We start from the raw sequence: 27,296 nt of genomic DNA, 5'->3' as shown, positions 1-27,296 counted from the left end.
AAAAAAGTTGTACGCACGGACTCATATCCGGTTTAGCGCGCATTAGTCTCGTCGGCCGGGGCCCGAGCGCTGACCGCCGCGCGAGCGCCTGCTCAAACATCATGACAAAGGCATAGCCTCACTCGACCACACGCCTTTATAAGACCTCACCTACTTCTTAGAGAACAACAGTTGAATCACTCAAACGCGCCCTCACTTCCGAACCGACACCATGGCTAGCGACAAGTCAGATGCCCACAAGCAGGATGGTAAGACCCTTTGTTCATGCCGGTACTTCTGCCAAAACACAAGCTAATGCTATATGCAGCTCAAATCAAGTCCGCCGACATGGTACGGGACAATCAGATTGCTTCTTCTGATACCATCCTAACATGTCTCACAGAGTGAGGAAATGCAACAAGAGGCTATTGAAGTCGGTAAGTCATCCCATTCTCAAGTGCGGCTGACAGGAACGCTGACATCTCGTAGCACAGTCGGCTATGGAGCAGTTCACTATCGAGAAGGTGGGTCTCCGATATCCACTCGGTTCGAGACCTTGCTGAGACCCGGTTAACCATGGATGTGTAGGACATTGCCCAGTATATCAAGAAGGAGGTAAAGACAGCTCTGTGTAACATCCGAAGCGCGCGCTAACACTTCCGCAGTTCGACAGCCGAAAGGGTGCCACATGGCACTGCATCGTAGGCCGCAACTTTGGAAGCTTTGTCACACATGGTAAGTAACTCTGCTTCACCAGAAACCTTTGAGTAGCGGTATCTAATCGATGCTCAGAGACGAAACACTTCATCTACTTTTACCTCGGTCACTGTGCCATCCTACTTTTCAAGACTCAGTAGGCGAACCCGACTGGATCAAAGCGCCCTCATCCTCTGAGAATCTCGTCCCTCTTCACCATCGAAGCCCTTCGTTCCGGGCCCAATTTCAGTCTGGTCTCAAACTGGAGGATGTTACTTTGTTCTCACAGTGTAGACAGCATCCTCTCAATGGGGTTCACGGATTCTGCGATTCAGCGGCGTTGAACGGCAAAGGCATGATCTTGAGCTTGTAACATCTTACTCCTAACGACTGTCACGAGTCTCTTTTCCACTAAAGTGGCTTTGGAGGCTACCGCTTGATACCATAATGAAGCGTCCATGCTTACTTTTGTCCCATCTCCCATGGTGTCCACGGTGCCTTTATAATTGTGACCAGGTGACCGTCGTCTGCTGCATCCAAACTGATTCTACGAGAACATACAAACTCGTACTCTCCCTTCATTCAACGCACCGCGGAAACTGCGGAAACTGACAAGCTCGTGATACGTATGTGAGTATGTAATAGTGCTGCGGGCTTAGCCGCTAGCCCCATGGAGCCCCATGCCCTGGAGCCAAGTGTGGCTGAGACGCAACATGGATGACGCAGCTTCCTCGGCGCCAATACTCTCTCTACCAGAAACATCGAAGCAGCGTCCCATCCCAACGCCTCTCAGACGACCCTTTTTACTTTCAACTTCGTTCCAAACAGAATCTCCATCATCAAAAACTTCAGTACTACGCGCCGTTACGTGCGCCATCATCGTAAACGAACAGCAGTCAACAATCGAACGCGTATCCCCCCGTACCGCTTGTCGCACGCGCATCACTCCACCAGCTCGACATCATCGAGACCCGACCCATATCAAAGAGCCACACATCATTGATACCACTGCGCTGTCCGCGCATATAGTCTGCGATCATGTTCTTTTTCTTCACTTGCGGAACACACAGTACGTCTCTCACGGGTCTACATTCAGTCCTCCGCATCCCATCCAATCCCATACCACTCACTCTCCACCTAATCTCTCTCCGCAATACTAACAATCTCACTAGCATTCACATCTCCCCTCAAAGGCGCCGAGCACATAACACTACGTTGTCAAAACTGCAACAACCCCACGGGCAGGGTGATGAAGCGCTGGGAATGGTTTACCTTTTGCTTCATCCCCGTCATACCGTTTAGTCTGAAGCCGTACAAGGAAGTTGGGTGTCATATCTGCAAATTCTGGCAGGACATCGCGTATCGACTGGAGCCTGAACTGCAGCAGTTTGGAGGAGGGACCAAAGCGCAGGGTGGTGGTGCGGTCATGATGAACAATTACGGTGGACCAGGTGGTGGACCTGGTGGTGCTCCGGGATATGGACCCCCGCCGCAAGGAGTGCCGCAGTATAAGTAGGGGCAAGAATATGAGGAAGCATGTGTGGAGTTCGAGAGCGATCAGCGGGTGAAGATCGTACGTATTTTAGCGTTTGAGGTCGAAGGTTGGAGATGGCTTGAGGGGTTGCGGCCGTATCAGCAGAGCACAAGGAACGAACGACGCTCTGATCTGGTCTTTCCTGGAGTCTTTTGTATTACGTCTGGCGTTTGGATATCCTCGTTTAACAGATACCACTCTATTTCCTTTACGTCGCCTTCAATCAAATCGTTTGGGACCCTTTCAAGCATTTTTGAAATATCTTGCCGTAACTTATGCCGTATGCCCAACTTCTCAGTTTCGCGTTATCTATGGAAGGGTCGAAGCAGACAAACCCGCCTGTGGAGCAGCCAACAAGAGAATTTTGATCATCATCAATCCTATGTTGCTATTCGAAACACCTTGCTTTGGCATGTAGCAGGGTTTTTGACTCCTGTACACGTTTGGTGTATCTTCTTTTGAGAGCAAGGCTGAGCCAAGCGTCTTTGGCTGCGTCCGCCGGCCAACTAGACGATGTGTAGAGTTTCCTCGTTACCCAACGGAAGATCAAACACCTCGTATCCTTTCTGCGTCTCGAATTCCACCAAGCCAATCCGTTCGTAAGTGCATGCTGTCATATTCGAGGGTCGCAGTATCAAAGCTGTATAGAGGTATTTCTTCTTCAACCCCATCTGATATACACTCATGAGAAGCGTTTTCACACGCTGGATGGGAATATCAAGTACAGAACCTGGCATCTCATTGCCAGAGTCTCCTAATTCACAATCGAGATACACCTTACGGGGGCACCTCCTCCAAGCGCGATGGTCGGGGTATTCGATGTTTGCGCATAGCTGCGTGTTGTACCGATAGGTGCCTTCCACGGCTTCGAGTAAACATCGACCTCGCAAAGTAATCTCTGCAGACCGAAGCTCGCCAAATTCATCTACTCCTGCAAATGATATATCTTTGGCGACATAGGTTGATAAAGGTGTGCAGATTGAAATCCAATTGGGCCACGTAACTCGACCCACGACAGATGCCCATGACCATGAAGGGGCACGCCATTCCTCTGGTCTGCATGTTCTGTCTTTGTAATCGGAGTACCATAGTAGGTCATACATTATACTGTTCTCCCATAGTCCAGCCACGTATGCTGACCTCTTGAGCTGATGTATTTGTTTGCTGATTCCCTGTAAAGCTGGAAAGCAGTCCCCCTTGTATGTCAAGGAAGAACTGCTATACTCGCTGACAATATGATGCCACAGAACCGTACATTGCATCTCATCCGAGGAATGTATTGTTGTAAGGTATTTTGGGCTGCGCAGATTTTTGAAGGGTAATGTCATGGCGTCCCACCAGAATGAGCACTCGCATTTGTTCACAGTCCTGCAAGCCCAGAACATTTCCTCGGCTGTGAAGTGCAAGATTCTTCGTGAGAGCAGGCACTCTTGCAGTGTCCATCCACGGCGTAGCAAGGGATATTCGCCATATCTCCATGCATAATGATTTATGCTAGATCGAACGCACACATCCAACATCGAGCCGTTCATATCGGGATACGAGTAGATGCTGATTGGGCGGTTCGTAGTCTGGCGGAAACACCCCTCCGACGGGCGACTTGATGCGGTAGCAGCAATGGTGAAATCGGCACCAGAATATATCCGCGCCATCTTACTACCCTCGCTTCGCCAGTCCTCTTTGCTATCTTGTACGATACAAAGGCTGTCGATCCAGACGTACTTGTATCCCAGTCGGAAAGCGAAAGAGATTGCATCATGGAAGGTTTGGGGAAGTTTTTGCCATGGAATGCTTTGCTTATGTGCGGATAGAGTTGCCCTCACAGTTGTGGTGATTTTATCCGGCCCCCAGCAATGACTTAGACAGACGTATGGTTCAAATTCGCCATTAGTCTCGTACAACTTGATAGTCTTCGGCCCCTGGATCGAGATAACGCGAGTTGGCAGGCTCGAATTGGCACTTCTGCACAACTCGTGGTTGTCTTCGCAATCTTGCAGCCACGACGACGCTCGTTCAACAGCTTGGTCTGAACCAGAATTCGCAATTACTTCATGGGGCAGATGTGGTATTCGCCATGGGTTTTCGAGATCTGAATACGTTAGTGTGCAGTGCTCATTGCAGTTTTCAGATACTTACTTTCCGGCGCGAACACCTCCCACGACGCAGTTGGGTAGCATTCCAAAACCAGTCTTGATCTCTCCACTCTGCATGATACCCATTTATCCAGAGAAAGCTCAAACGGCTGGTTCGAGTTCTTGGAAATCAAGGCACACCTGTTTACGATACCACATAGGGTCAAACAACCTGCACACCCCTTTCCAGCAGAGGAGAGTAAACTACCAACCAAGACGCGTGCACCTGATGTATCTGGCCAGGTATTGTTACAGCATACTCTGCATCGCTCCGCTTTCGCATATGCGGATCTGATCCGTCTGAAACGATCTCCATGGAGCAATCCTGATGCGAACGTACGCAGGTCCGGTTTAGAAAGGGCTTTGGTAATGCCATCGGGAGCCCACCACGATGGTGGTTTCCATGCGAGTATATCTGTCATGACAAGCCTGGTGACAGGCTGCAAAGTCCCTCGAAGATTGGATTTACAGCGGAGTTAGGTGCATCAACGATCAAGGTAAACAAAAAGATCCTCAGAAAGCAATCAACACGAACGAGTCTGATGCGTACGAGGATTCTGCTCGAAGCTCATCGTGTGTTCGCAGAGAGAGCGCGCGGCAGCTACTCATTTTCGACATCGTGAAGAAATCGGGACAGGTATTTCGTACAGCTGCAGGATTGCTGGGTATACGATTGGCTCGCTATTTCTCATCACACCACATGTCGGCGCTTGAGAGAGACCAATTTGCCTATAGCCAAGTAGATCTCTTGCGTACGACCATTCAGAAGGAAAGATGTGGGACTGGAGATGTACTTGTCTATGTTGGCCGTTTTCACGAAGAGCAGGGCCACCGCCTCCCAGGAATATATGAGCCATTTTTGCGACGGTGCCTGTCTTCTTTGCGACACAGCGCAACAACAAGAGCTATGTTCCTATTGTTCCTTTCCTGGCGGGGGCTCTCCTAGATAGGTACTCTTTGTACGAAAATATCCTTTCTCTTCCGAGGGTCTGTTGTTCTTGCATTGCATTGCGTTGCGCAGAGAAGAGAAACGTCGCTTTCACTGTGTAATGTTCATTTTCCCTTAGAGGTGGTGGGCCCGGATCGGATTGTCGCGAACTTGGCAGCAGCTTCGTCGATCGGATAACCATGAGAGGCGAAACGGTCTCTCAATCTGCTAGCAGCGAAATTCGACGAAACCGAACGAACGTGCACCAACTCGATTACTAAATCTGGATATGAAGGAAGTTTGAAGGTACGGCGCACCATCGGATAGTTTGGTGTTTCATAGGCCCGTGCATCTTCTTTGTTTCCGCGAGGGGTCGCGGCAGCAACTGCCCTGCAGCACTTTCTCGATACGACTCCACTATGGTGTAGAAATATTTCGGCCAAGTCGAAACACAGGGACTTCCGCCTCCAAAAATGTCCTCGGCCCCGTTCGTGACCGCTGGCACCGCACCGGCAGTCTCGAATATGCGGATGGCGGAACCCCGTTGAGCGGGGACCCGAAGCCAAACGTCGCAGAAGTCGACGCAAATAGAAGTGCTAGAGTATGCAACACGATAGATATAAAGACGAAGGACTATGTTGTAGAGATACAGTTGAAATATCACAGTAATACAGCAATTTAAACATCTCCCACAATCTTCAGAAATAAAAGCCATCATGTTTGAGAAGAACGAATTGAAGCCTACGTTCGAGGGTTAGTCTTCTGATGCTACCTCTTACGAACGTGACTAACAAGTCTAGATGTTATGGGCTGCCAGTCGGCATGCTACGAGTGGGCAGACAGCTACGATAGCAAGGTCGGTCTACATGCAGCACTACTGAATGATGATTACTCACGCATAGCAGGACTGGGACCGTCTCCGCAAATGCATCGCACCAACACTGAGGATTGACTACCGCTCGTTCCTGGATAAGATCTGGGAGGCAATGCCTGCAGATGAGTTTGTCGCCATGGCGTCGGATCCTGCCGTCCTAGGCAACCCCCTCCTCAAGACACAGCACTTCATCGGCGGTACACGGTGGGAGAAGACGTCAGAGGACGAGATTATCGGGTACCACCAGCTCCGTGTGCCTCACCAGAGGTACACGGATGAGACACGCACAAAGGTCGCGGTTAAGGGCCACGCCCACAGTTTCAACATGCACTGGTATAAGAAGATTGATGGAGAGTGGAAGTTTGCTGGGTTGAACCCGGATATCAGGTGGTTCGAGTACGACTTCGACAAGGTCTTCGCCGAGGGTCGCGAACAGCTGGGCGAGGCCAAAGCTGCTGCTGGCATCCCAGAGAAGCTCCCTGGTCAGGCGTTGTAGGAAACCTAGGAGAAGGTTGACATGATAGAAACCTGCTTACTAAGAGATACCAATACGAACAATGATAGGCTTGACCATGTACTGAATTGATGATCAGTAGCCGTTGCCCATGTTTGATGAGTGCCTTGACAGCTCCACAAGAGCACAACGGTCGTGATATGTCTGTGTCAAGCTCATTGGGTGAGTGCCGCAGCGACCAGCCGTTTAGCTGCAGGCGGCGGGGCCACTGAGAGAGAATGGAGAAGGCCATGGCGGTACAAGTGTGTGATTCGGCCGGCGCAAAACTGCGCAGCCTGTGTATGCAGAGCCCAGAGATGCGATGCGGGCATGGGTGGAAAGATGGTGATTGGAAAGGCAATGGAGCCTCTGCCTGAGGAGCACCGCCCCGCACATTGCAACAGCCCAGTGACGACTTTTGGCTGCAAGTCATCTACGGTGCCAGGGGTGGGTCGCCTATTAATAACGCAAAGTAGATCGCAGGCAGCCGGCACCGTTCTTCATCTGGTCGATGCCAGCGTGGCAGCCGTGTTGAGCCTCTGTAGCGAGATGCGATGGGCCACTCGCAATGGAGCCGCTTCATCCTTGGGTCGCTTCAGCGCAATTATCCTTGTATCGATCGAAAGCTTAAACCAGCACTGGTCTACGCCATCCGCGTCCCCAGGTTCGCGCTGCCATCGCTACCAAATCCAAGCGAAGTAAATCCTAGCGGATTCTCGGCGCCGTACATCATCTGCAGTTCTTCGCTCTTCCACCGACCCCGCCCACCGACCGACCTTCCTCCCACACAACCGAGCACTCTCGTCTTCGAGCGTCTTTCCTCTCTGATTCCTTTGCGTTGTGGTGTTTGGATCTCATCTGCTTCTCACGTCCGCCGGTGCCCTTGAGCTTTTTCGGTATGTTTATCTCTCTTAGCAATTTTCATCTCGTCTTGGCGGGTCGCCCACTGCACAATTTCGTGCATCCGGCCATGGTCGCATCACAGGCGGATTGCACAATCAATTCGGACACCACCCGTCTGCTACGCCTGTGTGCCCATCGCCTACTGACGTCGTTGCTCTGCACGGACTTGGTCGCCCGGCCTGCAGCACTCTCCCATCAGCGAGAGCCAGAGTCGCGCATTCCGACGCGCTCTTGCTGCCGTGGGTGTTGCCAGCACCTGTCGTGACCTGGGCCTCGTGCGCCCGCCGCATGTGATGCCTAGCAGCAAGACTCTGCGACTGACCGCCCGCCTAGATTTCATTCGAGCTTCCTCACGGTCACTCCTTCACGCCCCCCCTCACCCGCCCACTCCTTCGTGCGATCCGGAGTTACTGTCGCCGCTTTTCCGACTGTCTCCTTGGCTTATACGCCCAACTGCCTACGCGCCTCCGCAGGCTACGCTTCTCTACAGTGATAGAAGGAGCCGGATCTAATCGGTAAGTGCAGTCTGCCACCTTGCAATACCCTTACCCTGCTCCCGCTGCGTGACCTTCTGCGCGTTCATTCACCGACACTAATGGTTGCTTTTTCTGCGCAGACCATTTAAAAGACTCTACAGTTCTCTATCATAATTAGAGCCCGTAACCTTACTCCCCACCTCCGTTAGCTCAACCGACTACCCCGCTTGATCTATCGACCATGTCATTCAACAACAGCTACGGCGACCAATTCCAGGGCCAGCCCCAGGGCGATATGAACAACCAGACCCCGCAGCCCGGCGACATGGGTCAGCCCATGGACGCCTCCGGCAACGGCTTCCCTCCCCAGGGCAACATGGGCCCGCCAGGCAGCGCTGGTGGCGACGGCCAAGGCCAAGGTGCTGGCAAGACGACTCTCTGGTGAGTCCGCATACGCGCCTGTGTGGCGCATGGTGTATACCAGACCGCAATGCGCGCGCTCCGATAGCTTTCTTCTAGGTGGGGGAACACCAATGCTAATATGGCGCAGGATGGGTGAACTCGAGCCCTGGATCGACGAGAACTTTGTGCGCAGCATCTGGTACAACATGGGCGAGACCGTCAACGTCAAGATGATCCGTGACAAGTTCTCCGGGTAAGCACGGAGATCACCGAGGAAAAAGTCTCCAGGCTAACTACCGCATAGCAGCAATGCTGGATATTGCTTCGTCGACTTCGCGAGCCCTGATGCCGCGTCCAAGGCTCTTTCCCTCAACGGCCAACTCATCCCCAACTCCAACCGCCCTTTCAAGCTGAACTGGGCCTCTGGTGGTGGTCTTGCTGACAGGAGGCAAGTCTCACCCGGCTTCCCACATACGACAGTGATCACTAACGATTCGAGCAGCCGCGATGAGCGTGGTCCCGAGTTCAGCATATTCGTCGGAGACTTGGGCCCCGAGGTCACCGAGTTCGTCCTCGTCCAGCTCTTCCAGAACAAGTACCAGTCCACCAAGTCTGCTAAGATCATGTCCGACCCCATCAGTGGTATGTCGCGCGGCTACGGTTTCGTCCGGTTCGCTAGCGAGGAGGACCAGCAAAAGGCCCTCACCGAGATGCAGGGCGTTTACTGCGGCAACCGTCCCATGCGCATCTCTACCGCCACACCCAAGAACAAGAGCGGCGGTCCCGGAGGTCCTGGCGGCATGGGCATGCCACAAGGCGGCGGCGGCCCCGGAATGGGCATGTACTCCATGGGTGCTCCCCCAATGGGCGGCTACTACGGTGCCCCCCAGCCGATGAACCAGTTCACCGACCCCAACAACACCACTGTCTTCGTCGGCGGCCTTTCCGGCTACGTTACCGAAGACGAGCTCCGCTCCTTCTTCCAGGGCTTCGGCGAGATTACTTACGTCAAGATTCCTCCAGGCAAGGGATGTGGCTTTGTCCAGTTCGTTCAGCGCCATGCTGCTGAGATGGCCATCAACCAGATGCAGGGCTACCCGATTGGCAACTCTCGCGTTCGTCTCAGCTGGGGTCGCTCACAGAACAACTCCGGCCCAGCTGGCACCCCTTACCGCCCTGCGCCACCTCCACCAGTTCCCTTTGGCCCAGGCATGGGTATGCCTCCGCAACACCCCTACGGTGGTGGCGGCGGTTACGGTCCGATGATGAAGGTAAGTCAATCGTCCATCCTGCGACATGTTTGTTTGATGCTAACTTGGCTACAGTAAGCGCATTCTTTCCCTCTGTATTGCTTGCACGGCGCTTCATTCGTGGTTCATCCCGTTGGCTTACTGCAATGACCCCTTTCATGACTCGGCATGATGAATTTCGAGCGATTTGGTCTTTAGTTCTATAACGGGCGGTTCTCCAAAAGTTCTCGACTTTTTCTCACGACACCGATCTTGCGGAGGGCCATATAAGGGAGTCTTTGTATAACAGGCCATCTATTCTCCCCTTCGGGCTTTCCTTTCAAAGCGTGCCACTCATATTCCTGGGAGCATATGGGATGTAGCTAGTCATGCATGGGTCGGATGCTGCTTTCTGTCGATTGCCTTTCCTTCACGATTGTGCGCTGCTCCAAGCGGGATTGGCTATCATTCCAATCACACGATTCTTCTATTTTCTGCGTGTTTTGTTGCGTGCTTGCTGGCTTGGATGATTTGTCTAACGTTTTGTTCAAAGTGCATTATAGTACTCCATTTCAGCTATTCTTTGTACTTCGCTAACATCGCTCTGTAGTAGCTTCCCGGCGCAGGCTGGCCAGCCCTCGCCTTACCCACCTTCGATGAACACCAACCTAGGTGGCTCGCGACCCAGCAGTCAGAGCGCAGGCCCTCCGACCAACCCCGCCAACGGCCAGACTGGTAACCCAAGCGGTCAAAACGGCACTCCCACCTTCGGAAACTTTGGCCGCTTTGTCTCACCCCCTCCTAACGGCGCCAACGGTTCTGGCTTCGGATCGTCCGACTTCGGCGGTGCCTTCTCGCAGCAATTTCCTCCGCAGTAGTTTAACTACGCCCTCGCATCGGTTATACGCATATCAAATACTGTTTGCCGCTTTAGCATGGAGTTTGGGAATTACTTCATTCAACGATGTGGCTATATTCTTACTGGGCATGAAGGCATAATGCTTTAGCGAGGCGTCTGGCGAACAAGATTATGGTGTACCCATGCACAAGAGAAGGCGTCAAGAAAATGTTTCCTTTGTGTCATAGCAAGAAGGTTTGCACCTTTGCTGTAAAGATGCGCTTCTTTCGGATTTGCACTGCATTGCTTGTCTGGTTATAGGATCATGACAGATGCCTGGAACAGGAAATATTCTAGATTGAAGGTTGAAGACTTTCTAGTAGAAGGCTCTACAAAGGGCTTCGAAAGATATGTCACGAACAGGCGGTCGGCGAGTTTCAAGTAGAAGGGTTTTCTAACGGTTCCTATATACTTATTCAATGATATAGGTTGGCTATAATCCAACTATAAATTTCTTACTTTATACGCTCCCCTTCGTATGTGCTTGAATTCGATTGCCTTCATGAGAGTCAAGGGCTGAGCGACGGAGAGCACGTCCACAGTTCAGTATGAGGAAGGCACAATTGTCAGCATAGAACGTCATCGCAAGAACGACTTCATGTCCTGGGTAATTCTCACCAACAGTCGTCTTCCACCTCCCCTCAAAAAACACCCATCCGGCACGAATGCCAATTGCTTGTTGCTCTTTTGGACCCGAACAACAGCAGCCCCACACCTGCCATGCGCTACGACGACTGGGATGTGATCCTCTTCCCTAAGGACTCTCACGTACCGATACAGGAGTTCAAGACTGCCTGTTATGTCTCACCTGAAGAGTGTGAGTACCATGGTCTTCGCCATCCACTTGCAAGAGTCTTCCAGAAGTCACCAGCATCAGTACTCACAAGCATGCAGATGGCCGCCAGCTGCCTACTTTGACATGTTACATCAACTCGTTGCCAACGTCTACGCCGTTTCGCATCTCTGTACACTCATGGGCTACGCTATCAAAAGCCTCGCCGCTCATCGAATCCCGACGGAAGACGAACCAGAAGGTCGTATACACTGTTCAGGTCATTGTCGACGGGGCTAGAGTCTTGTGAGCTCTGTGCTTCAGCTTTTGAACACGGAGCCTCAATGCTGATTGGCACAGTCGTGGCTTCTTCGACATTACCTCAAAATGGCCCCAGGAGATCGGTATGCTGAAGTAGACTTGGTGCTACACATAATCCGAACTGACCACGTCGCAGCCCATGAGAAGAGGTCGCTTACCATCAATGACTACCCCACAAGCCAACAGAGGCCATACCTCGAATTCCCACCCTTTCACCATGGTACCCTCATGCAAAGCTCGTGGGATGCGCGCGATCCAAATGGACGTATAAGGATAACACTGTCGGAACAGCTGATCACGAAGTCAACCAGCCCTGGGGAAGCGGACTTCGGTGCCACCAACGATATTGTTTGCTTCTCGTTCCAGCATGCTCCAAAAGGTACTACTATCAAACACATGCCATTCATATCCATATACTGATGAATTACAGACATCTTGGAACAAACGGGAATCTCGTGGCCGATACGGAACCCCCTATATCTACCCAATGGCCTTGAACGAGCTACACACCTATCGCAGACGTCCCCAACACTGTCTTGGGCCCCCAAAGTTCGACCTTTCATAGGAGATATGCAAATGCGATCGCCGATATCGCAACGTTCTATGTACAATGTCGACAGGCCACCCAACATCTTGCCAAATCGACGATCCAACGCACACTTGCCATCTATATCGCAGTTTTCGAAGCCAGTTCCGAGCTTAAGAAACAACAGCCGCCTGGGTACATGGGGCGATACTCTCAACTCGCTCGGTGGTTGCGCCGATGACGTGAGCATGGAGACTTGGTCAACAAAGAGAACTACGTCAGGTTCAACTAGCGATATGGCTATGCCTGATTACTCGTACACATCGTCACATTTATCAAGACAGGGCCCTCCACCATGGATGCCCGACAAGTCGCAATACAGCCAGAGTAACAGCACAGAATGGGAAAACCATCATCCAGGGAAAGACAAGGAAAGACAACTCGTCGTCACGCTTCGAGACGACCAACTAGGTCAGATCATTGAAGCCATGAGCCCGCCAAAGCAGAATTGTGAATTACAGCATGGGTTTTGTAACCAGCACCACGAGAATGCTGGTAGGCCACCAACTGCTCACACATACCATCCGTCGAAGCCAGAAATCGTTCCGCCAGTCAATCGTCCATCTTCAGCATCTATCGTTTGCAAGTCGTCCTATGCGGAACTCAACAACGTCCTACGAAATGCTTCGAACAAGCAGTCACAAACTAAACAACGGTCGCAAGATAAGGTGAACGATAAATCTTCTACCCTGAACCATCTTTCTGTTTCAACCAATAAGGAAAACTACCCTCCTTCGCAGTCACGGTTGCCCACACCTTTTCCGCACGCGAATCGCGTGCCCACACCAAACCCTTTCGCACAGAGGTTGCCAACTTACACCTCAGATGTCTCGATGAGGGACCCATCCATCGCCCTCTCAAGTATATATAGATTCAATCGAAGTGAGGAGCCACCTCTAACCGCCGAACCTGCTAAATTTGGGTCTGCTCACGGCCCATCAACTGTAAATATTAGGGGCAGGAAAGAAGGCTTCACTTCCAGTTTACCAAGGCTATCGGATCAAGCAATGCGCCATGACCAGAGCTCCCCACCATCACCAAATTCAGGGTCTCAGACAGTACATAATTTCGCCTCTAAGGGTCAAGACAAACCTTTACATGACACTCAGGACGGTATCCCTGACCTAGTTGAAGTAATCGACGTGGACGCTATTGATGCGCATTTAGCCACCAACGCCGCTTTGGACGGTACGAAGCTTTCTCCGTTCAAACCCTGTCATAAGACTGGAGTGTCGCTTTCAAGCATCGACAGTACCGGCCGTCTAGAGAGACAGCTATTCAGCGCCCTAGGCGAGGAACTGGGCAGCTTTGAGCACCATATCGACAACACAGGCATTGGACCCGAACTTACGCAGACAATTGGCAGCGGAATGGCACATTCTGATGTCAGCAGCACTGTCATACTGAATCCGACAGCGAGCGACTTTGAGCCAACTATCAAGCGTAAGAGACAGGTTACATTAAGTCATGGTGATAGAGAGAGGAGCCCAATGACGAAGAAGGAGAAGGCCGAGTTGGTTCGTGCTGAGGGTCAGGATGAGGAGGTGGTGGTGTGCTTGAGAGGAGACTGATATCGTAGGGTTGATGAGAATTCTTGAACGACGATGCGTAAGTCTTTCAGACCTTTTTTTCCTAAGCACATCAAGCTTTTTGGTGTGGTCGCCAGTCTTTCTAGGACAGAGATAGACATCAATTATTGTAGGAGTAGTCAGCAGTTTGTAGCAGTATCCGAGCACGATTTTCTCACAGCCAAATGAACATTCAGGGCTAATCACAGATTTGTACGATGCAGAATCATGTCTCTGCGACGACAGTAATGAACATCCAATTTTGGACTAATAAACAAAATATCCCTGCGTCAACGGCAACGTCTCGGACGGCTCCGCCGTACAGACCATACCGTCCGCTTCAACCGTATACCGTTCCGGGTCAACCTTCATCTTCGGTCTCGTATTGTTGAACTTCATATCCCTCTTCCCGATGTTCCTGCAATTCTTGACTGCCTCGACACGCTTGCGCAACCCGTAGGACTTCACGACACCCGAGGCGATGGAGGCTTGCGAGACAAATGTTATGCTTGTTTGGGGAAGGAGCGGGGCGAACATGGGCCGCATGATTATGGGCTCGACGGTGGGGATGGAGGCGTTGGGATCACCCTGTTTGAAGTTAGTATGATAGTCCCCAAAAAAGGAAGACGAGGGCGGTACATACCATTTGAGCGTAGGAGCACATTCCACTCTTCACGACTAGAGATGGCTTGACGCCAAAGTTTCTTGGTGTCCAGAGTACCAGGTCTGCTACTTTACCTACCTCTATACTACCGATAAGGTGGCCCATACCCTGCGCTATGGCAGGATTGATCGTGTATTTACTAATGTACCGTTTCACTCTAAAGTTATCGGCATCGGTGTCCTTATCTTCTTCCAGAGTGCCGCGTTGCACTTTGTTCTTATGCGCGGTATTCCAGGTACGAAGAATGACCTCGCCGCAACGGCCCATGGCTTGGGAGTCGGACGACATCATGGAGATGGCACCGAGGTCGTGGAGGACGTCTTCTGCGGCGATAGTCTCGGCGCGGATTCGGGATTCGGCGAAGGCGACGTCTTCTGGAATGTTTCGGGAGAGGTGGTGACAGACCATCAGCATGTCGAGATGTTCGTCCAGAGTGTTTCGGGTGTAGGGTCTGGTTGGGTTGGTGGATGAGGGGAGAACGTTGTCGAGCTCGACAACGCTGATGATGTCTGGAGCATGGCCTCCGCCTGCGCCTTCGGTGTGGTAGGTGTGGATCGTTCTGTCTTTGAAAGCTGCAATCGTTGACTCGACAAAACCGGACTCATTGAGTGTGTCCGTGTGGATGAGTGTCTGGATGTCGTACTCGTCACATACACTCAAACAAGCGTCGATGGCAGCCGGCGTGGTTCCCCAATCCTCGTGCAACTTGAGACCGCAGACACCCGCCTCAGCTTGCTGTTGCAGAGGCCGTATGTCGGAATCGTTTCCTTTGCCCGTGATACCGTAGTTCAAAGGCAATTCGTCGATAGCTTGCAGCATCTGCCTGACATGCGTCTTGCCAGGAGTACAAGTTGTCGCGTTTGTACCTGTACTAGGTCCAGTGCCGCCACCAAGCATAGTCGTGATACCCGATGCTATAGCCTCATATGCTTGTTGAGGACAGATAAAGTGGATGTGAGTATCAAACCCGCCCGCCGTTATGATCTTATGTTCGCCTGCAATGACATCGGTGCAGGAACCGACCACTAGGTTGGGGTCCACTCCGTCCATCACGTCCGGGTTACCTGCCTTGCCAATACCAACAATGATTCCGTCTTTGATTCCGATATCCGCCTTGTAGATGCCAGACCAGTCGATAATCAAAGCGTTGGTGATGACGGTATCCAGCGAGTCCTTGTCGGATCGACCTCCAGCTTGACCCATGCCTTCTCTGAGAGTCTTTCCTCCTCCAAAAGCACACTCATCACCGTATTGGGTCATGTCTTTCTCCACCTTGATCCAGAGATCTGTAGCTCCGAGCCTGACCAGATCACCGGTGGTTGGACCAAACATACTGATGTAGGCCTGTCGCTCCATAGTACAGATATCAATGTGCGCGGCATCGCCATGCGGCTCTGGCTCGTGAAGGAAACCACCAGACTTCAACCTCTCGACGATTCCATTTGCGACGGACATATCCTCGATGAAGCCTGAGGCGATCATGTTTCCGCCCTTTATAATCTGATTGCCACCAATCTGTACCAAGGTGACCGTCTTCGTATCACCAGGCTCGAAACGCACCGAGGTGCCGGCGGGGATGTCGAGGCGGTAACCATGCGCTCGAACGCGATCGAACTGGAGTTGCGGGTTCGTCTCGATGAAGTGGTAATGTGATCCAACCTATGTGCCGTCAGTCGCGTAATCTGTCGTTCTGATAGAGCTGCCATACCTGGATTGGTCGGTCTCCCATACTCTTGACCTTCAACTTGATCCTCTTGCGCCCCTCATTCAACTTGATTACACCAGCCTCACCCTTGACTGCCACTATTGCGCCTGGCTGCTTTGTATCATCGTATACGTCCGAATCGGGTAGTGGGAACATGTCGTTGGACGGAACAGGCAGGAACGAGCCATACAGCGCTTTCTCGAGGTCTCCATCATCGGTGGACACGGGGTGGTGGACGGTAACGAGGTATGTGCCTGTAGGAAATGTGCCTTCGACCATCAACGCAGAGAGGGAGTTGACAACAGAGGGCTGTACATGGCGACGGCCAAGCATGGTCGTGCCAATGGACATGAGGTCCGCGACCGTGTGGTTTCCATCGCGAATAAGCTGTATGCGTTCAGCATGCGACCCAGGACGCGCGTGGGGTCTGAAGTCGTACTTCTTGGAGATTGTTCGCGATCAATGCCTGGGCGTCTTAGCAGCGTCTACGCGACTTTTTGAAAACTCACGGTTGCTTCAGAATGGTTCAGCTTGACACCCCTGGCCAGTCGGCGTTGCGCGAGGAGGCCAAGCTGCGAGATGACGAGCTTGTCAAGCTGTTACGAGATGATTAGCAGCGCCGGCCGCGCGAATGGCACCGTGTAACACACCTCCTTCGGACACAGCTGCATCTTGCAAAATCACAAGCAGCCAAGAACAATGATGGTCTAACGCGTCTTAAGATTGTATTTGTACATCCACCATACTCTAGTCCGGTTCTACCGCTCCGTAGACTTCACCTCTTCCAGCCATGCTGCGGGGTTCGCTTGCGATAAAGGAACGCGCCGATAAGAAGCTTATGGCCGTCGGCCACGCCCTTCACCCTCATCCAGCGATGTACAAGTTGAGGCGCACATCCTCTCCATAAACCATACAGAGGTCACGAACCTCCGCGTGCCTACCCTCATTCAGGCTAACCGCGAAATGACGTAGGAGCTATTGGTTTCAACACCTGCACTACTGAGACAGGTAGATCTACGCCTAATTTGGCCTGTGCCAACCATATTAGGGCTGTCTCCTATCCATCCTTTGGTTTCATGCCTCCATTCCCCCTAACTGCATCGCTTCTGTATCGTGTCGCAGCCATGATATGCTCAGATCCAAGAACGCCAGAGATACTGCCATAGCCGGATGTATCGATGACATCTTTGGCACGCGACACGTCTCGGTACCAGATGACTGGCAGCCTGAGCATCTAGCAAAAGTCGTCTCCGATAGACTCCCACGATACGATGCATTCGTTGCTGCAACGCTTCAAGGGAGGGAATGACGAACCCGAACCTCGACACCAAACACCTGACCCACCTGTCAAGAGAAGCCGAGCAAAGGTCAGGCCTGCCCCTAAAGATCCGAACATCCCAAGAAAGCGTCTTCAGGTGAACCAGAAATGCCTCTACGAGCGCCAATTACCTGGGAAAGCGTACATCTCTGCCCATGTAAATCGACTTCAACACGGCTACTACAAATCCAACGCACTTCACGAACCCACTATCGACAATCTCTTCTTCGTTTCAGTGCACTTCGTCTTCCATCCCCATGATCCGGATTCGCACCGTTTCAAGAGCGCCGAAATTGAGGTCACGGTTCATGGCGATAACGGCGACCCGAACGAGTTCCGAAAGCCAGGCGATTCGCATCCGCGTATCTTGAAGCACGCGCCAGAGCTAATGTTTGGTGCCGTGTCGCCTGAGAACCTGCAGTGGAACTTTAGCTTATCAAGCTCGCTAGGCGTGTCACAGGCACCCGTGTCTGCTTCGCTGAACCCGAAAGCAGCTGTAAACAGCAGCTACAAAGTTTTCCACATGATGAGCATCCAAGGATCTGTTCGATCAAAGAGAAGTTCACGGGGACCAGAATATGATGCTGAAGATGCAAAAGCCGTTTGGACACTCACAGAGAACATGCTCCAGAAATCGGGCTTGCCACGCGAATTTGACTTCGTGCTGCTAGTGCAGAAGCCAGAGGACCTCGAGAACATATACATGTCTGTTGATCTTAACGCGGATGTCGGAGCTTGGTACGGCACCTATCCCCAGTGGTATACCAATCTGTCGAAGTATTTGCCAAACCAAGATTGTATGCTCAGCTTTGGGAACGACATCGGGCAACGGTTTCTTCCGAGCCATCCAAAGAAGGGTTACAATTTCGCCAACCTGATGCACGCGCTCGATGAATACGTGATGATGCCAGGAACCGTGTACCCAACTAGTGTAAGTCTGCGCCTTGGACGAAATCGTAATTCAAGCTGAATATCGCAGGGTACGCGGCAAGGAGAGGTCAACAATCCCAACTTGATAGAATATCAACCTCCGGAAGACGTTAAAGCAATTGAAGCTGCGTCGACATCATTGCAGCCTAAGCAGCCCAGTACGCCTTCGAACAAGAGCAAGTCACCTAGAGATGCAAATCAGCAGCATCGCCGTAGCTGGGCGCCCGAAAACGTGAATGTGCGAGTCATTCTGGAACATCAGTTTCCACAAGGATCTAATCGGCGCCGCTTCTCGTACTCGCCTCTGGACAACTTGGAGCCTGTACGATACCCGTCAATACGGCGGAGGAAGTCGCGGACAGGACTGAAAGAGTATGGTGCAAAGCAGGCCTTGGATGAAGTCGCCCAGGATGGAATCGAAGACAAGGGTGACAGATCAAGTGGAGGAGACAGACTCAGTGGCTACACACTGAGGTGATTGGCAGTGCGCAGAGTGTATGTAGTAGCCTTGTAATCACCAACATACATGCCATATTCCCACGTGATAGTATGTAAACGCCCGCCTCATCATTGCTCGCGAGAACATGCAGTTCCCAAGACTCGGTTGTGTGGTAGATCGCCACACTAGCGTCAGTTTTGACAGCTTTGGGAATTGACAGCCACGCAACCTTCCATCGCTCACGACCCAATTTTCTTCAGCGGTGGAAACTCCGGAACCCCCGAGAACACAAGTCATCTCCACAGTTATGGGCCAGCTGAAGTGAGACTCATCTCTTCCATCGCGCAATGCTGGTCGTGACAGGAGGGGGCAAACGGTCGGCGATGGCTGATTGGGTCCGCTAGGCTTCCGACGCCTCCATAGCTAGGCCATGAAACGAGATGACGGGTATTAGCAGCTTTCCTCGGGGCCGATTTAGTGGTAGAGACTGCTCTCTCGCATCAGCGCGGCCATGTCTTGTGTTTCGGCGCTGCAGGTGTCTGCGAGGTTTGACTGGCCAGCGGGAAGTCACGCTAAGCCGGGGTTATGATACCGATAACCACCCACGATGCCGCATCGCCTTCTCATCGCACACAACGACCCGGTAAGTGTAATGAGCCATGGCAGCAGACGCGGATGCAATGGAAATGCGTGGTCTGCTGAGGTTACGACTGCCCGGTGGTGGCCCCGGAGCTAAGAGCGGGCCTGAGCCTGAGGACGTCTTCTAGCAATGTTCTGTTATTTTGCCGTCTCGTCATCGTTCCTTCCCAAGTACTTGGTGAGAGAACATCGTGCCTTCCTCGTCTATCGTTCTCAGACCATCTTGCAGCGTCCTTTCCTCTTCTTGTCAACGGGATTGATTCTCGTTACACCGTCTTTTCTGTATCGATTCTAATCTTAATACCTCCATCGTCGCTCCTTCTTTGCTGCCGAGTCTTCGCCTTGCATAACCGGTACTTCTGACGTAGCGCCATACCACATCCTCCTGAGAAATAGACACACCACAACGTGTGCGTTCAAGAACACTCGGCTGCGACTTCATCCTTCGATTCATCTCAAGGAAACAATCTCCTTCAAGCATCATCAATCCACTCCGACACAGTCAAGACGTCCACATACTGGGTCGTTGGATCTAGCCAGACGGCTGGAGATGCAGCAGGCATACCCTGTTGACTAAAGCACCATAACCACACCGTATCTTCAGTACTATTGGAGTTCATGGCGTAGGCGCCGCGATGCACTCATTAGACTTCCTCTCAAGTCCGATCTCAAAGCAAACCAACGAACCAAGAGCCTGGGAACCTTTTCTATCCGTGATGTCGATGACAAAATTGTAGTCAAAGAGAACATTGCAAGCTTTCCGTCTCTTTCATCAGAGGAAAACTGGCAGGCAGATTCACAATGGCGGCATATCCCCTCCACTCGCAGTCACCGCGACTTTCTGAACGAGCATCACCGCGGATGCACGCTGGCAATCCAATAACGCCCGTACACTCCCCACACCACTCGGTTACGTCTTCGGCTTCTTCTCGGACTCCTGTTCACATCCTCACCATTCACGAGTACCGCAAGCAGCAACACACGCCTACACTCTCGCAAACAGGCACTCCGTTATGCAAGACTCTTCGAAGGAAACCTGCGGCACTCGCATTGAACGACATCGAACGTGCACCATCCGTATCACTTTCTACACGGTCAGGTTCTGGTCCTCCGTTACGTCCTCTTCACTTTTCGCAGTCGGCGTATCAACTCAACTCGGACCATCCGCCCTTCCGGCAACAAACACCGCTCGAACTATCGCATCGGTCGCAGTCAGCTGAGCCTCGCGTACAGACAGGCAGTATATCCAGCATATCCACTGGCAATTCGTCTAGTAAGGTGCGTCAGTTCAAGTCAAGAAAGAGGTTCCCGAAACCGCCTATCGCCAGAGATCCCGTACTCTTCCCTCCCCCGCTTGCAAACGTGAAGTCAACCCAACCACGACTGTCACCGCCACCGGCTGTATCGAGATTTTCCACAGAGCGCTCACGCTCTAGTGGTGCGCAAACCACACCCACCGCTTCGACCTTCTCGCTGTCCCGCTTCCCGTACCCGCCCCACCAGATCGATCCTTCACTGTCCCCGCCCCACGATGAAAGAGAGCCCGCGCATGTAGACGCGCTTAGCTTTGCGACTGCCGCACCTGCGACACCGCCCGCAACTCCCGCGATCATCCATTACCGTGGCGCGTCCTTCGATCTGGTTAACCCTCACGATTCATTACTGCTCCACGACATTGTTACACCTTCGCGAGACTTCGGCTCTAGTGAGCATCTCACTTTGGGTCCATCTGAAGACGCGTTTGCAGAGGTATTTGAACCCTCATTAGACTTTAACTTGACTAACAGCGATGCAGATGGCACCCAAGCGAGCTGTGTACGGCGACTTCCGCGCAGCGCATGCAGGTATTCTGAGACGTCCCGAAGACTCTCCCAATCAGTCACATATGGAGTTCCCACTGGCTCAATCGCCCGCTGCCATTAGTCCCAACTCTTCGTCGTACACATCCCCATTGTACAGCCCAGAATCAGTCAATGCACCTTCTCCATTAGTCGTCAAGGCGCCTGCACGCGAATCACGCTTTTCCCTCAAAGGACTTACCCGCAGTTTGACGAAGAAGCTCAGTAAAAGCCCGGCTGTGCCACAGAGCGAGGAGTTGCAGGATATGCGTGATCAAAACGTGAGCGTGGCATCGATTAGCATAGATGGAGACTTCCCACGTCCGCTACATCAGACCTATGTCACCACGCCGGAGACATCGTACTTTCCAGTCGGACCAATGTCGCCAGCTACGCCCACTAGCCCTATGTCGCCCGAGAGTTTCCATGCCTTTTCGCCTGGACAGAATGACGTTGAGATTTCACAAAGGCATCTTGCAAAACTGCACGATACAGAGCCACTGGCATCTATGCTGCCAGATGACCATTCTACTCAGATCGGACGAATCGACGATTCTCAGTTACCATACTCTACAGAAGGTGGCTTTTCGAAACCCTACTACGATGATCTCGACTCAATATACCCTAGTTCATCTATCTACACAGCGGATGGCCATCGGAAATCGATCTGTCAGCAGGGCCTTCTGAGCAACCGCAACAGTAGCGCCAACCCGTTCGCCCGCTATAGTGGCATGCACGCAAACGACTTCGCGAATGAGTATAATCGTGGCAGTCTGTATGTCCATAGTGCCTCAAGTAGAGTCAACCGTCAGGTGTCACTTCCATTCGTCCAGGGCATATACTGCCCTCCGATCGAAGAAGGGGATCCGAAGACGGACACCATCAGTAAACTCATTGACGAGTACAGCCCTCATAGTGCAACGGATGCAGCTTTGGCTACGCAATACGAAAATTCGGGAAAGGCACAGAGTACGCACTATGCACCAGCAGTCGTACCTTCAAGGCGGCCTCCGATCACCCAACACCCAGGGTCTCCCCCTCGTGAAGCAGCTCCTCTAGCACCAGCTTTTGATTACAATCAAGCTCCTTTCGTTCCTTCGCGCCCAGGATTGTCAAGTATGTTTTCTTACGGCTCAGACTACTCATACGGCGATACTCGGAACTTGCTGCGAACCTCACAGTTCGAAATTTCAACTCAGCCTAACGCGGCACACGCTATAGAACCTTCTTCGTCGTATTCTCAACCTGAAGCGCGACCTCTCGAACCGTCGTCATCCTACTCCCAAGTGGATAGCCAGCAGAGCCCGCATAGCCCGCATACACCGAAAGAGGCTCTCGAACAAGCTGAGCAGATTTTTCAAGAAACGGCCAACAAGCATCAGAATAACAGTACCATTCCTGCCATGTGGGGAAGACGTAACTCAGCAAGCCTGCTACTAAGCAAGACAACCACAAATAGATCATCTGGCGCCCCAAAAGATTCCGATACACTTCTCCACGATGGCGATGAAGCTGTTTCCGGGGACAAAGCAGATTGGGAGACGGTTGGCGGCAACAGTTCGAATTCGAAACGTCATGAGTCACTGAGCAGTATCGCAGACTACAGCAGCAGCGAAGGTACCCGGAACAGTCTCGGATTAGACTCGCATGGCTCTCTTCCGTCATGGGCTAAACAAGCTCAGCTACCAGCTCGGTCGAGTTACTACAGTCATCCTAGTCCCATACACAGCCAACCCCCCCACCCGTTCGGTTCATCACCGCCTCAATTGAGAACTCAGGCAAGCGTTCGCACTGCACCGGACACATCGTCTCCTTCGTTGGCTACCAGCCCCCCTGCATCGATAACAGCGCCATTGTTCCAATTCTCCACTCATGCCGATAATGTTCTGGGGCGTGGTGCTGTTGAGCAGCCATATGCGTACGCCCCGTGGGCAGATCCGTACGCTTTTAGCGACAAAGAGACGCAAGAACTGCTGGCTTCTGGTCCTAATGATAACATCATTGTCAATGAACCGCGTGTTCCGCCTAAGAATCCGGCCCGTCAACATCATCGATACCGAAGCGATGATACCATACCGACCTCGAGTACCGCTAACGAGAACGTTTTCGATAGCAGTCCTCTTGCTCTACAACGCCAGAACACATTCGAAAAGCTTTCCGTTGTTGGGCCCAAGGGTAATCTGACTGGCACTCCTCGCGGGACTGGCATGCACGAGACTGGTAGCAGTGTCGCAGATCACAGTAGCCCGGGTGGTAGGCTCAGCTCAAGCGTTGGTCGCCAGAGCTTTAGTTCAGACTACAATGGTTTCTACGCTTCACCATTCCCAGCTGCAGGCAGCGTAACTCGCATTAGCCAATCTCGGCCAACGTATATTCCGACATCTGGCCGAACCCCATCAGAGACCAGTTTCATTCCCCACACGAAGGAATCGGAAACACTGCGAGAATCATGTCCACTTCCCGGGGCTCGCAAACACCTTCGTAATTCGACCACGTCCCTGCGCTCGCAACGTCGCACAAGTCGATCTGCTGTGCCAGGGCAAACAAAATTACGCCAGATGTTTCTCGCACCAGAAGCAGCTCGATCCACTGTCTCGACTCAAGGTACCCATATCACGCATTTCCTGGCCGGCAGCGAGCGTCCGTCTACTAGTGACACAAACACGCCCCTTAGGACCTCGTACCCCAGTCTCCATATCTATCCTACGACTGCTCGTACCAATATCGCACACGAACACTCTCCCCATCTTCTCTGTGTAGAGCGGAAGCCTAACCCAGAGGATGAAGCACGGCGACGTAAGCTGTCATGGTACATCTTCGCAGCTTTCTGCCTCGTGCCACCCTGCATTCTTCTCTTCCGTTTCTTTGCAGACAATATCATCGCCTCGTTCACGGAAGGTCACTTGGGCTACTGTACACCACACTCAAAGAGAGTAGCGCTTATTGCTGGTATCGCCGTTAACGTTGGTCTTGTCACTGCAATCCTGGTCCCGGTCCTGATCGCACATGCACTGAACGCTGTATGATCAGAGGTCATCGGGGCCAGCGGAGAAGAGTAAGTAATTTGTCGTTTGGTCATAAAGTACGCTAACAGTAATCAGCAGCAATGCTAGCGATATTGAGCACAGTCAGGAGCGCACTGAACGGTATCAACGAAATGCACCCACTGTGGTGTGACAAGACATGTTAAAAGTCTTTTATTGGCACTCACTGCACATTCATGGATTGAGTTACCAGCAACGCCTTCGTTGCTGTATTCATTCCCTCTGAGTAAGTCCTTTCCTTTCTCTATGTTATGTTTTGCATGAACTGGCGTTCTTTTTTTTCGCATTGGACAAAGTCATCCGGCTCATCTTACCCGTGGAATGTGTTTATATGGATGCATAATTTGGCGACGGGGAACACTTTGGCGTGTATGTGGGTTAGGATCGGCATTTCAGGTTCGGTTATCATAGCTCGCTGGCATTTTCCTCCAATGTCTTCCACGCTTCGTCGTCATCAGTCTGGTTTGGCAATATGGTCTTGGAGCATGTCAGGGGCGCTTTTGAGGGATATGGTCTACTAAGGCGAACAATACGAAGAAAGTAGTAGCAATGCTACTCCAGTGGTTGTCTGACGCTTGTGCTTTTACAAGATGATACCTTTCTACTTAAGAAGGAAATTTACTAGGCGAATCATGTAATTCTTTCCCACGCCATACCTATGTGCTTCTACGATGATCGGCTGTTTCCGCAGATATAAAGATTTCCGCGTTGTGTGGGCGTTTATGAGTTCACTTTGAGAACTCTCGTCCGGCCCATCGAACAGCAGATGCAGGTTAAGACTCGCTTCAGTATCATACGTGCGAGCTCATTCGAACGTCCGGTGCGTTCTCGTCGCAGTCGATTGTTTGTATGCTGTCTTGATGATTGGTGGATATGTCGATGGAAATTGATTTTGGTGTACTATGGGGTATGCTCTCGTCAGACGTGCTACGTGCAGCTGGAGGCGACTGCATCATAGTTTGCTGAGTCTTGCGTGACCTGATCTCTTTCCACACGAATCGAGCCTGGTTGACTTGTCGTTTTATGGTGATGGTCATCTTTGATACAGCCCATGCCACAAGGATAGCTATCAGTACCAACTGATAGTTTATACTACCCGCTACAACCATCAGTGTGGTGGCTAATGCACTAAAAACTAGGGATATAATCGCAACTTTCCTGGTCACTTTGGACTGGACTTGATCCGTAGGGTCTCCGAACGGGTTCGAGTCGTCAGTTTGTGCCGATTCCACTGTCCGGACCTGTAGCTCGGATGTGGTATTGTTCGGAGGTGATTTGTTTGGGTCATCTATCGGCTGCGAAAGTTCATGGCTTTGTGGAAGGTGGAGTCTAGACGATGTGCTTTGCTCTTGACTTGGTCAGTAGAGCGGCCATGAGACCATGGAAGGTACTCACCATTTATGAGTTCGGTTAAAGTAATTAGTGGAAGGACGAGTAAACCTATAGCGACGACTTGACCGAAGCCGAGGGTTGTAGTCTCATCCTCGACGTCGGTACCCCATGCATCAACACCCCATACCGCTTGGATCGTATTTGTCGTCCCATAAGCAAACTGGAACGCCCATACAGGAAGTTCGGAAAGATACGCCTCATGATACTGCTCGAGGAAGTACCACACCGATATTCGTGTTTTGGTGTTTGATGGTCTGATTGCGATACCATAAAGACGACGCGCATCTGCGACGATGTTTGCGGACTCTGACATGGAAATGTTGTTCGTCCAGCTCCAGAAGTACATTGACATGCGATCTACCATTGTCGTAGTAACATGGCGGTGGTGAATGGCTTCCGGAGCAATCAATCGAGCCATAGCTGAAAGATGTTTGCCCCATAAGATTATCAATACAGGGACGACATTGATCATGAGGGTGCTGATTTGCAAAAGTCCAGGTTGTGACCTCCAATCCAACAATAAGCAGTGGACGATCTGATCCTGCCACGCCGGCAAATGATCCACGAGAAATGCGAAGGTAAAGAAGGCAAGAAAAATAAGCGTGAAAGTTATACGACAGTACCTGACCCAAATGTGCTCAACTAGGTAGTTTCGTAGTACATCGAGTGATAAGCTGTGGGTGGTAGCTGAGAAATAAGCTAATGATGTAACTATGTGCCACTCACGTTGAGATATGACACATTGACTTGAAAGCGCAGCAATCAGTATGGACAATCCAGTTATGAGTTGTTGGTCGCTCAGCATCTTGATGAAGCTGACAAGAACATCGCTGCGCCCCTGCCGTGCCGACATTTGTATTGGTATTGGGGTTTCCGCACCGACATGCCTTTTATCTCGCTTGAAAGGCTTCTTGAGTAGTTTGAGTGCATGCTGATCAGTTTCCTGTAGCAGACCTGTAGGTAAGGTTGCAGTCAAGTACCCCCAAATCACCACTAAGAAAACGACCAAAGCGCTGAAGTAGAACGATACGAGGACCTGTCTCTCGATCAGCACAAAACTTGAGTTGAGAATGCATCACTCACCCCAATACCTGCGATATCTGCGTTGAACTTCAAGTCCTTTGCGCACTTTCCACCGTTTCGGATGTTGCCACACGCAGCACAATCCAAAGAACTACCGCAGTTGCCCATGGTCGTAGTTGGTGAATCAATCTACTAATAAAACTGCTTTGCTGCTGCGTGAGACTGAGGTCGCCGGTCCACGTCTGACGGAAATCCTTGAGGGGCTGGGATATATCGGCAGCTACAACGGTGGATCTCAGCAGTAGCTAGAATGTGTGACGACAACAATGTCATCATAAGTGAACTGAAGAATATAATGTTACGGCATGATCTTGTTACACGTGTCGAGAGGAGCTGTGGAATGAACTTCGAATTCTTCCCCGTCAGCATCTCTGCGATCTGCTCAACAAAGTCGGACTTACGTGAAATGAGGCCAGGCCGTGCACGCTACATGTAAGGCCGCATAGCTGCGAT

The 27,296-nt window shown here is 51.7% G+C and overlaps 12 protein-coding genes across 13 annotated transcripts; 9 read left to right on the top strand and 3 right to left on the bottom strand.

Moving 5' to 3' along the window:
- Positions 1 to 211: 211 nt before the first annotated feature.
- Positions 212 to 836, top strand: AA0111_g3844 (hypothetical protein; the record flags this gene model as incomplete). Its single annotated transcript, XM_028649776.1, has 7 exons — positions 212 to 248; positions 308 to 330; positions 383 to 416; positions 469 to 503; positions 568 to 594; positions 645 to 714; positions 772 to 836. The coding sequence occupies 7 exons, from the start codon at positions 212 to 214 to the stop codon at positions 834 to 836; spliced, it is 291 nt and encodes a 96-aa protein (XP_028508427.1).
- An 877-nt stretch (positions 837 to 1,713) lies between these two features.
- On the top strand, positions 1,714 to 2,191 carry AA0111_g3843 (hypothetical protein; the record flags this gene model as incomplete). The annotated part of the gene is made up of 2 exons (XM_028649775.1): positions 1,714 to 1,744; positions 1,848 to 2,191. The coding sequence occupies 2 exons, from the start codon at positions 1,714 to 1,716 to the stop codon at positions 2,189 to 2,191; spliced, it is 375 nt and encodes a 124-aa protein (XP_028508421.1).
- Positions 2,192 to 4,258: 2,067 nt separating this feature from the next.
- Positions 4,259 to 4,428, bottom strand: AA0111_g3842 (hypothetical protein; the record flags this gene model as incomplete). The annotated part of the gene is made up of 2 exons (XM_028649774.1): positions 4,259 to 4,298; positions 4,346 to 4,428. 2 exons carry the CDS (start codon positions 4,426 to 4,428, stop codon positions 4,259 to 4,261), a joined length of 123 nt encoding a protein of 40 aa, XP_028508422.1.
- A 1,557-nt stretch (positions 4,429 to 5,985) lies between these two features.
- Positions 5,986 to 6,639, top strand: AA0111_g3841 (hypothetical protein; the record flags this gene model as incomplete). The annotated part of the gene is made up of 3 exons (XM_028649773.1): positions 5,986 to 6,022; positions 6,070 to 6,125; positions 6,175 to 6,639. 3 exons carry the CDS (start codon positions 5,986 to 5,988, stop codon positions 6,637 to 6,639), a joined length of 558 nt encoding a protein of 185 aa, XP_028508423.1.
- Positions 6,640 to 8,256: 1,617 nt separating this feature from the next.
- On the top strand, positions 8,257 to 9,745 carry AA0111_g3840 (putative RNA-binding protein; the record flags this gene model as incomplete). Of its 2 annotated transcripts, none has more annotated exons than XM_028649771.1 (5): positions 8,257 to 8,456; positions 8,566 to 8,670; positions 8,725 to 8,865; positions 8,920 to 9,688; positions 9,743 to 9,745. In XM_028649771.1, the coding sequence occupies 5 exons, from the start codon at positions 8,257 to 8,259 to the stop codon at positions 9,743 to 9,745; spliced, it is 1,218 nt and encodes a 405-aa protein (XP_028508566.1). The 2 variants fall into 2 exon arrangements, with proteins under 2 accessions (XP_028508566.1, XP_028508567.1); XM_028649772.1 differs by having other exon boundaries at positions 8,722 to 8,865.
- Positions 9,746 to 10,302: 557 nt separating this feature from the next.
- AA0111_g3839 (hypothetical protein) lies at positions 10,303 to 10,524 on the top strand (the record flags this gene model as incomplete). Its single annotated transcript, XM_028649769.1, has 1 exon — positions 10,303 to 10,524. One exon carries the CDS (start codon positions 10,303 to 10,305, stop codon positions 10,522 to 10,524), a length of 222 nt encoding a protein of 73 aa, XP_028508235.1.
- Positions 10,525 to 11,264: 740 nt separating this feature from the next.
- Positions 11,265 to 13,794, top strand: AA0111_g3838 (hypothetical protein; the record flags this gene model as incomplete). The annotated part of the gene is made up of 5 exons (XM_028649768.1): positions 11,265 to 11,361; positions 11,439 to 11,622; positions 11,677 to 11,720; positions 11,774 to 12,016; positions 12,068 to 13,794. The coding sequence occupies 5 exons, from the start codon at positions 11,265 to 11,267 to the stop codon at positions 13,792 to 13,794; spliced, it is 2,295 nt and encodes a 764-aa protein (XP_028508234.1).
- Positions 13,795 to 14,058: 264 nt separating this feature from the next.
- AA0111_g3837 (Urease) lies at positions 14,059 to 16,831 on the bottom strand (the record flags this gene model as incomplete). Its single annotated transcript, XM_028649767.1, has 5 exons — positions 14,059 to 14,379; positions 14,435 to 16,114; positions 16,164 to 16,547; positions 16,670 to 16,756; positions 16,811 to 16,831. The coding sequence occupies 5 exons, from the start codon at positions 16,829 to 16,831 to the stop codon at positions 14,059 to 14,061; spliced, it is 2,493 nt and encodes an 830-aa protein (XP_028508441.1).
- Positions 16,832 to 17,431: 600 nt separating this feature from the next.
- On the top strand, positions 17,432 to 18,886 carry AA0111_g3836 (hypothetical protein; the record flags this gene model as incomplete). The annotated part of the gene is made up of 2 exons (XM_028649766.1): positions 17,432 to 18,409; positions 18,458 to 18,886. 2 exons carry the CDS (start codon positions 17,432 to 17,434, stop codon positions 18,884 to 18,886), a joined length of 1,407 nt encoding a protein of 468 aa, XP_028508440.1.
- A 620-nt stretch (positions 18,887 to 19,506) lies between these two features.
- AA0111_g3835 (hypothetical protein) lies at positions 19,507 to 19,614 on the top strand (the record flags this gene model as incomplete). The annotated part of the gene is made up of 1 exon (XM_028649765.1): positions 19,507 to 19,614. The coding sequence occupies one exon, from the start codon at positions 19,507 to 19,509 to the stop codon at positions 19,612 to 19,614; it is 108 nt and encodes a 35-aa protein (XP_028508443.1).
- A 673-nt stretch (positions 19,615 to 20,287) lies between these two features.
- Positions 20,288 to 24,350, top strand: AA0111_g3834 (hypothetical protein; the record flags this gene model as incomplete). Its single annotated transcript, XM_028649764.1, has 2 exons — positions 20,288 to 21,235; positions 21,282 to 24,350. 2 exons carry the CDS (start codon positions 20,288 to 20,290, stop codon positions 24,348 to 24,350), a joined length of 4,017 nt encoding a protein of 1,338 aa, XP_028508442.1.
- Positions 24,351 to 25,656: 1,306 nt separating this feature from the next.
- Positions 25,657 to 26,951, bottom strand: AA0111_g3833 (hypothetical protein; the record flags this gene model as incomplete). The annotated part of the gene is made up of 2 exons (XM_028649763.1): positions 25,657 to 26,796; positions 26,844 to 26,951. 2 exons carry the CDS (start codon positions 26,949 to 26,951, stop codon positions 25,657 to 25,659), a joined length of 1,248 nt encoding a protein of 415 aa, XP_028508437.1.
- Positions 26,952 to 27,296: the final 345 nt, after the last annotated feature.

The sequence above is a fragment of the Alternaria arborescens genome (assembly GCF_004154835.1).
Source record: "Alternaria arborescens strain FERA 675 chromosome Unknown contig_7, whole genome shotgun sequence".
Lineage (NCBI taxonomy): Eukaryota > Fungi > Ascomycota > Dothideomycetes > Pleosporales > Pleosporaceae > Alternaria > Alternaria arborescens.
The sequence above is the reverse complement of the archived record's forward strand: the minus strand, read 5'-3'. Positions and strand labels throughout refer to the sequence as shown.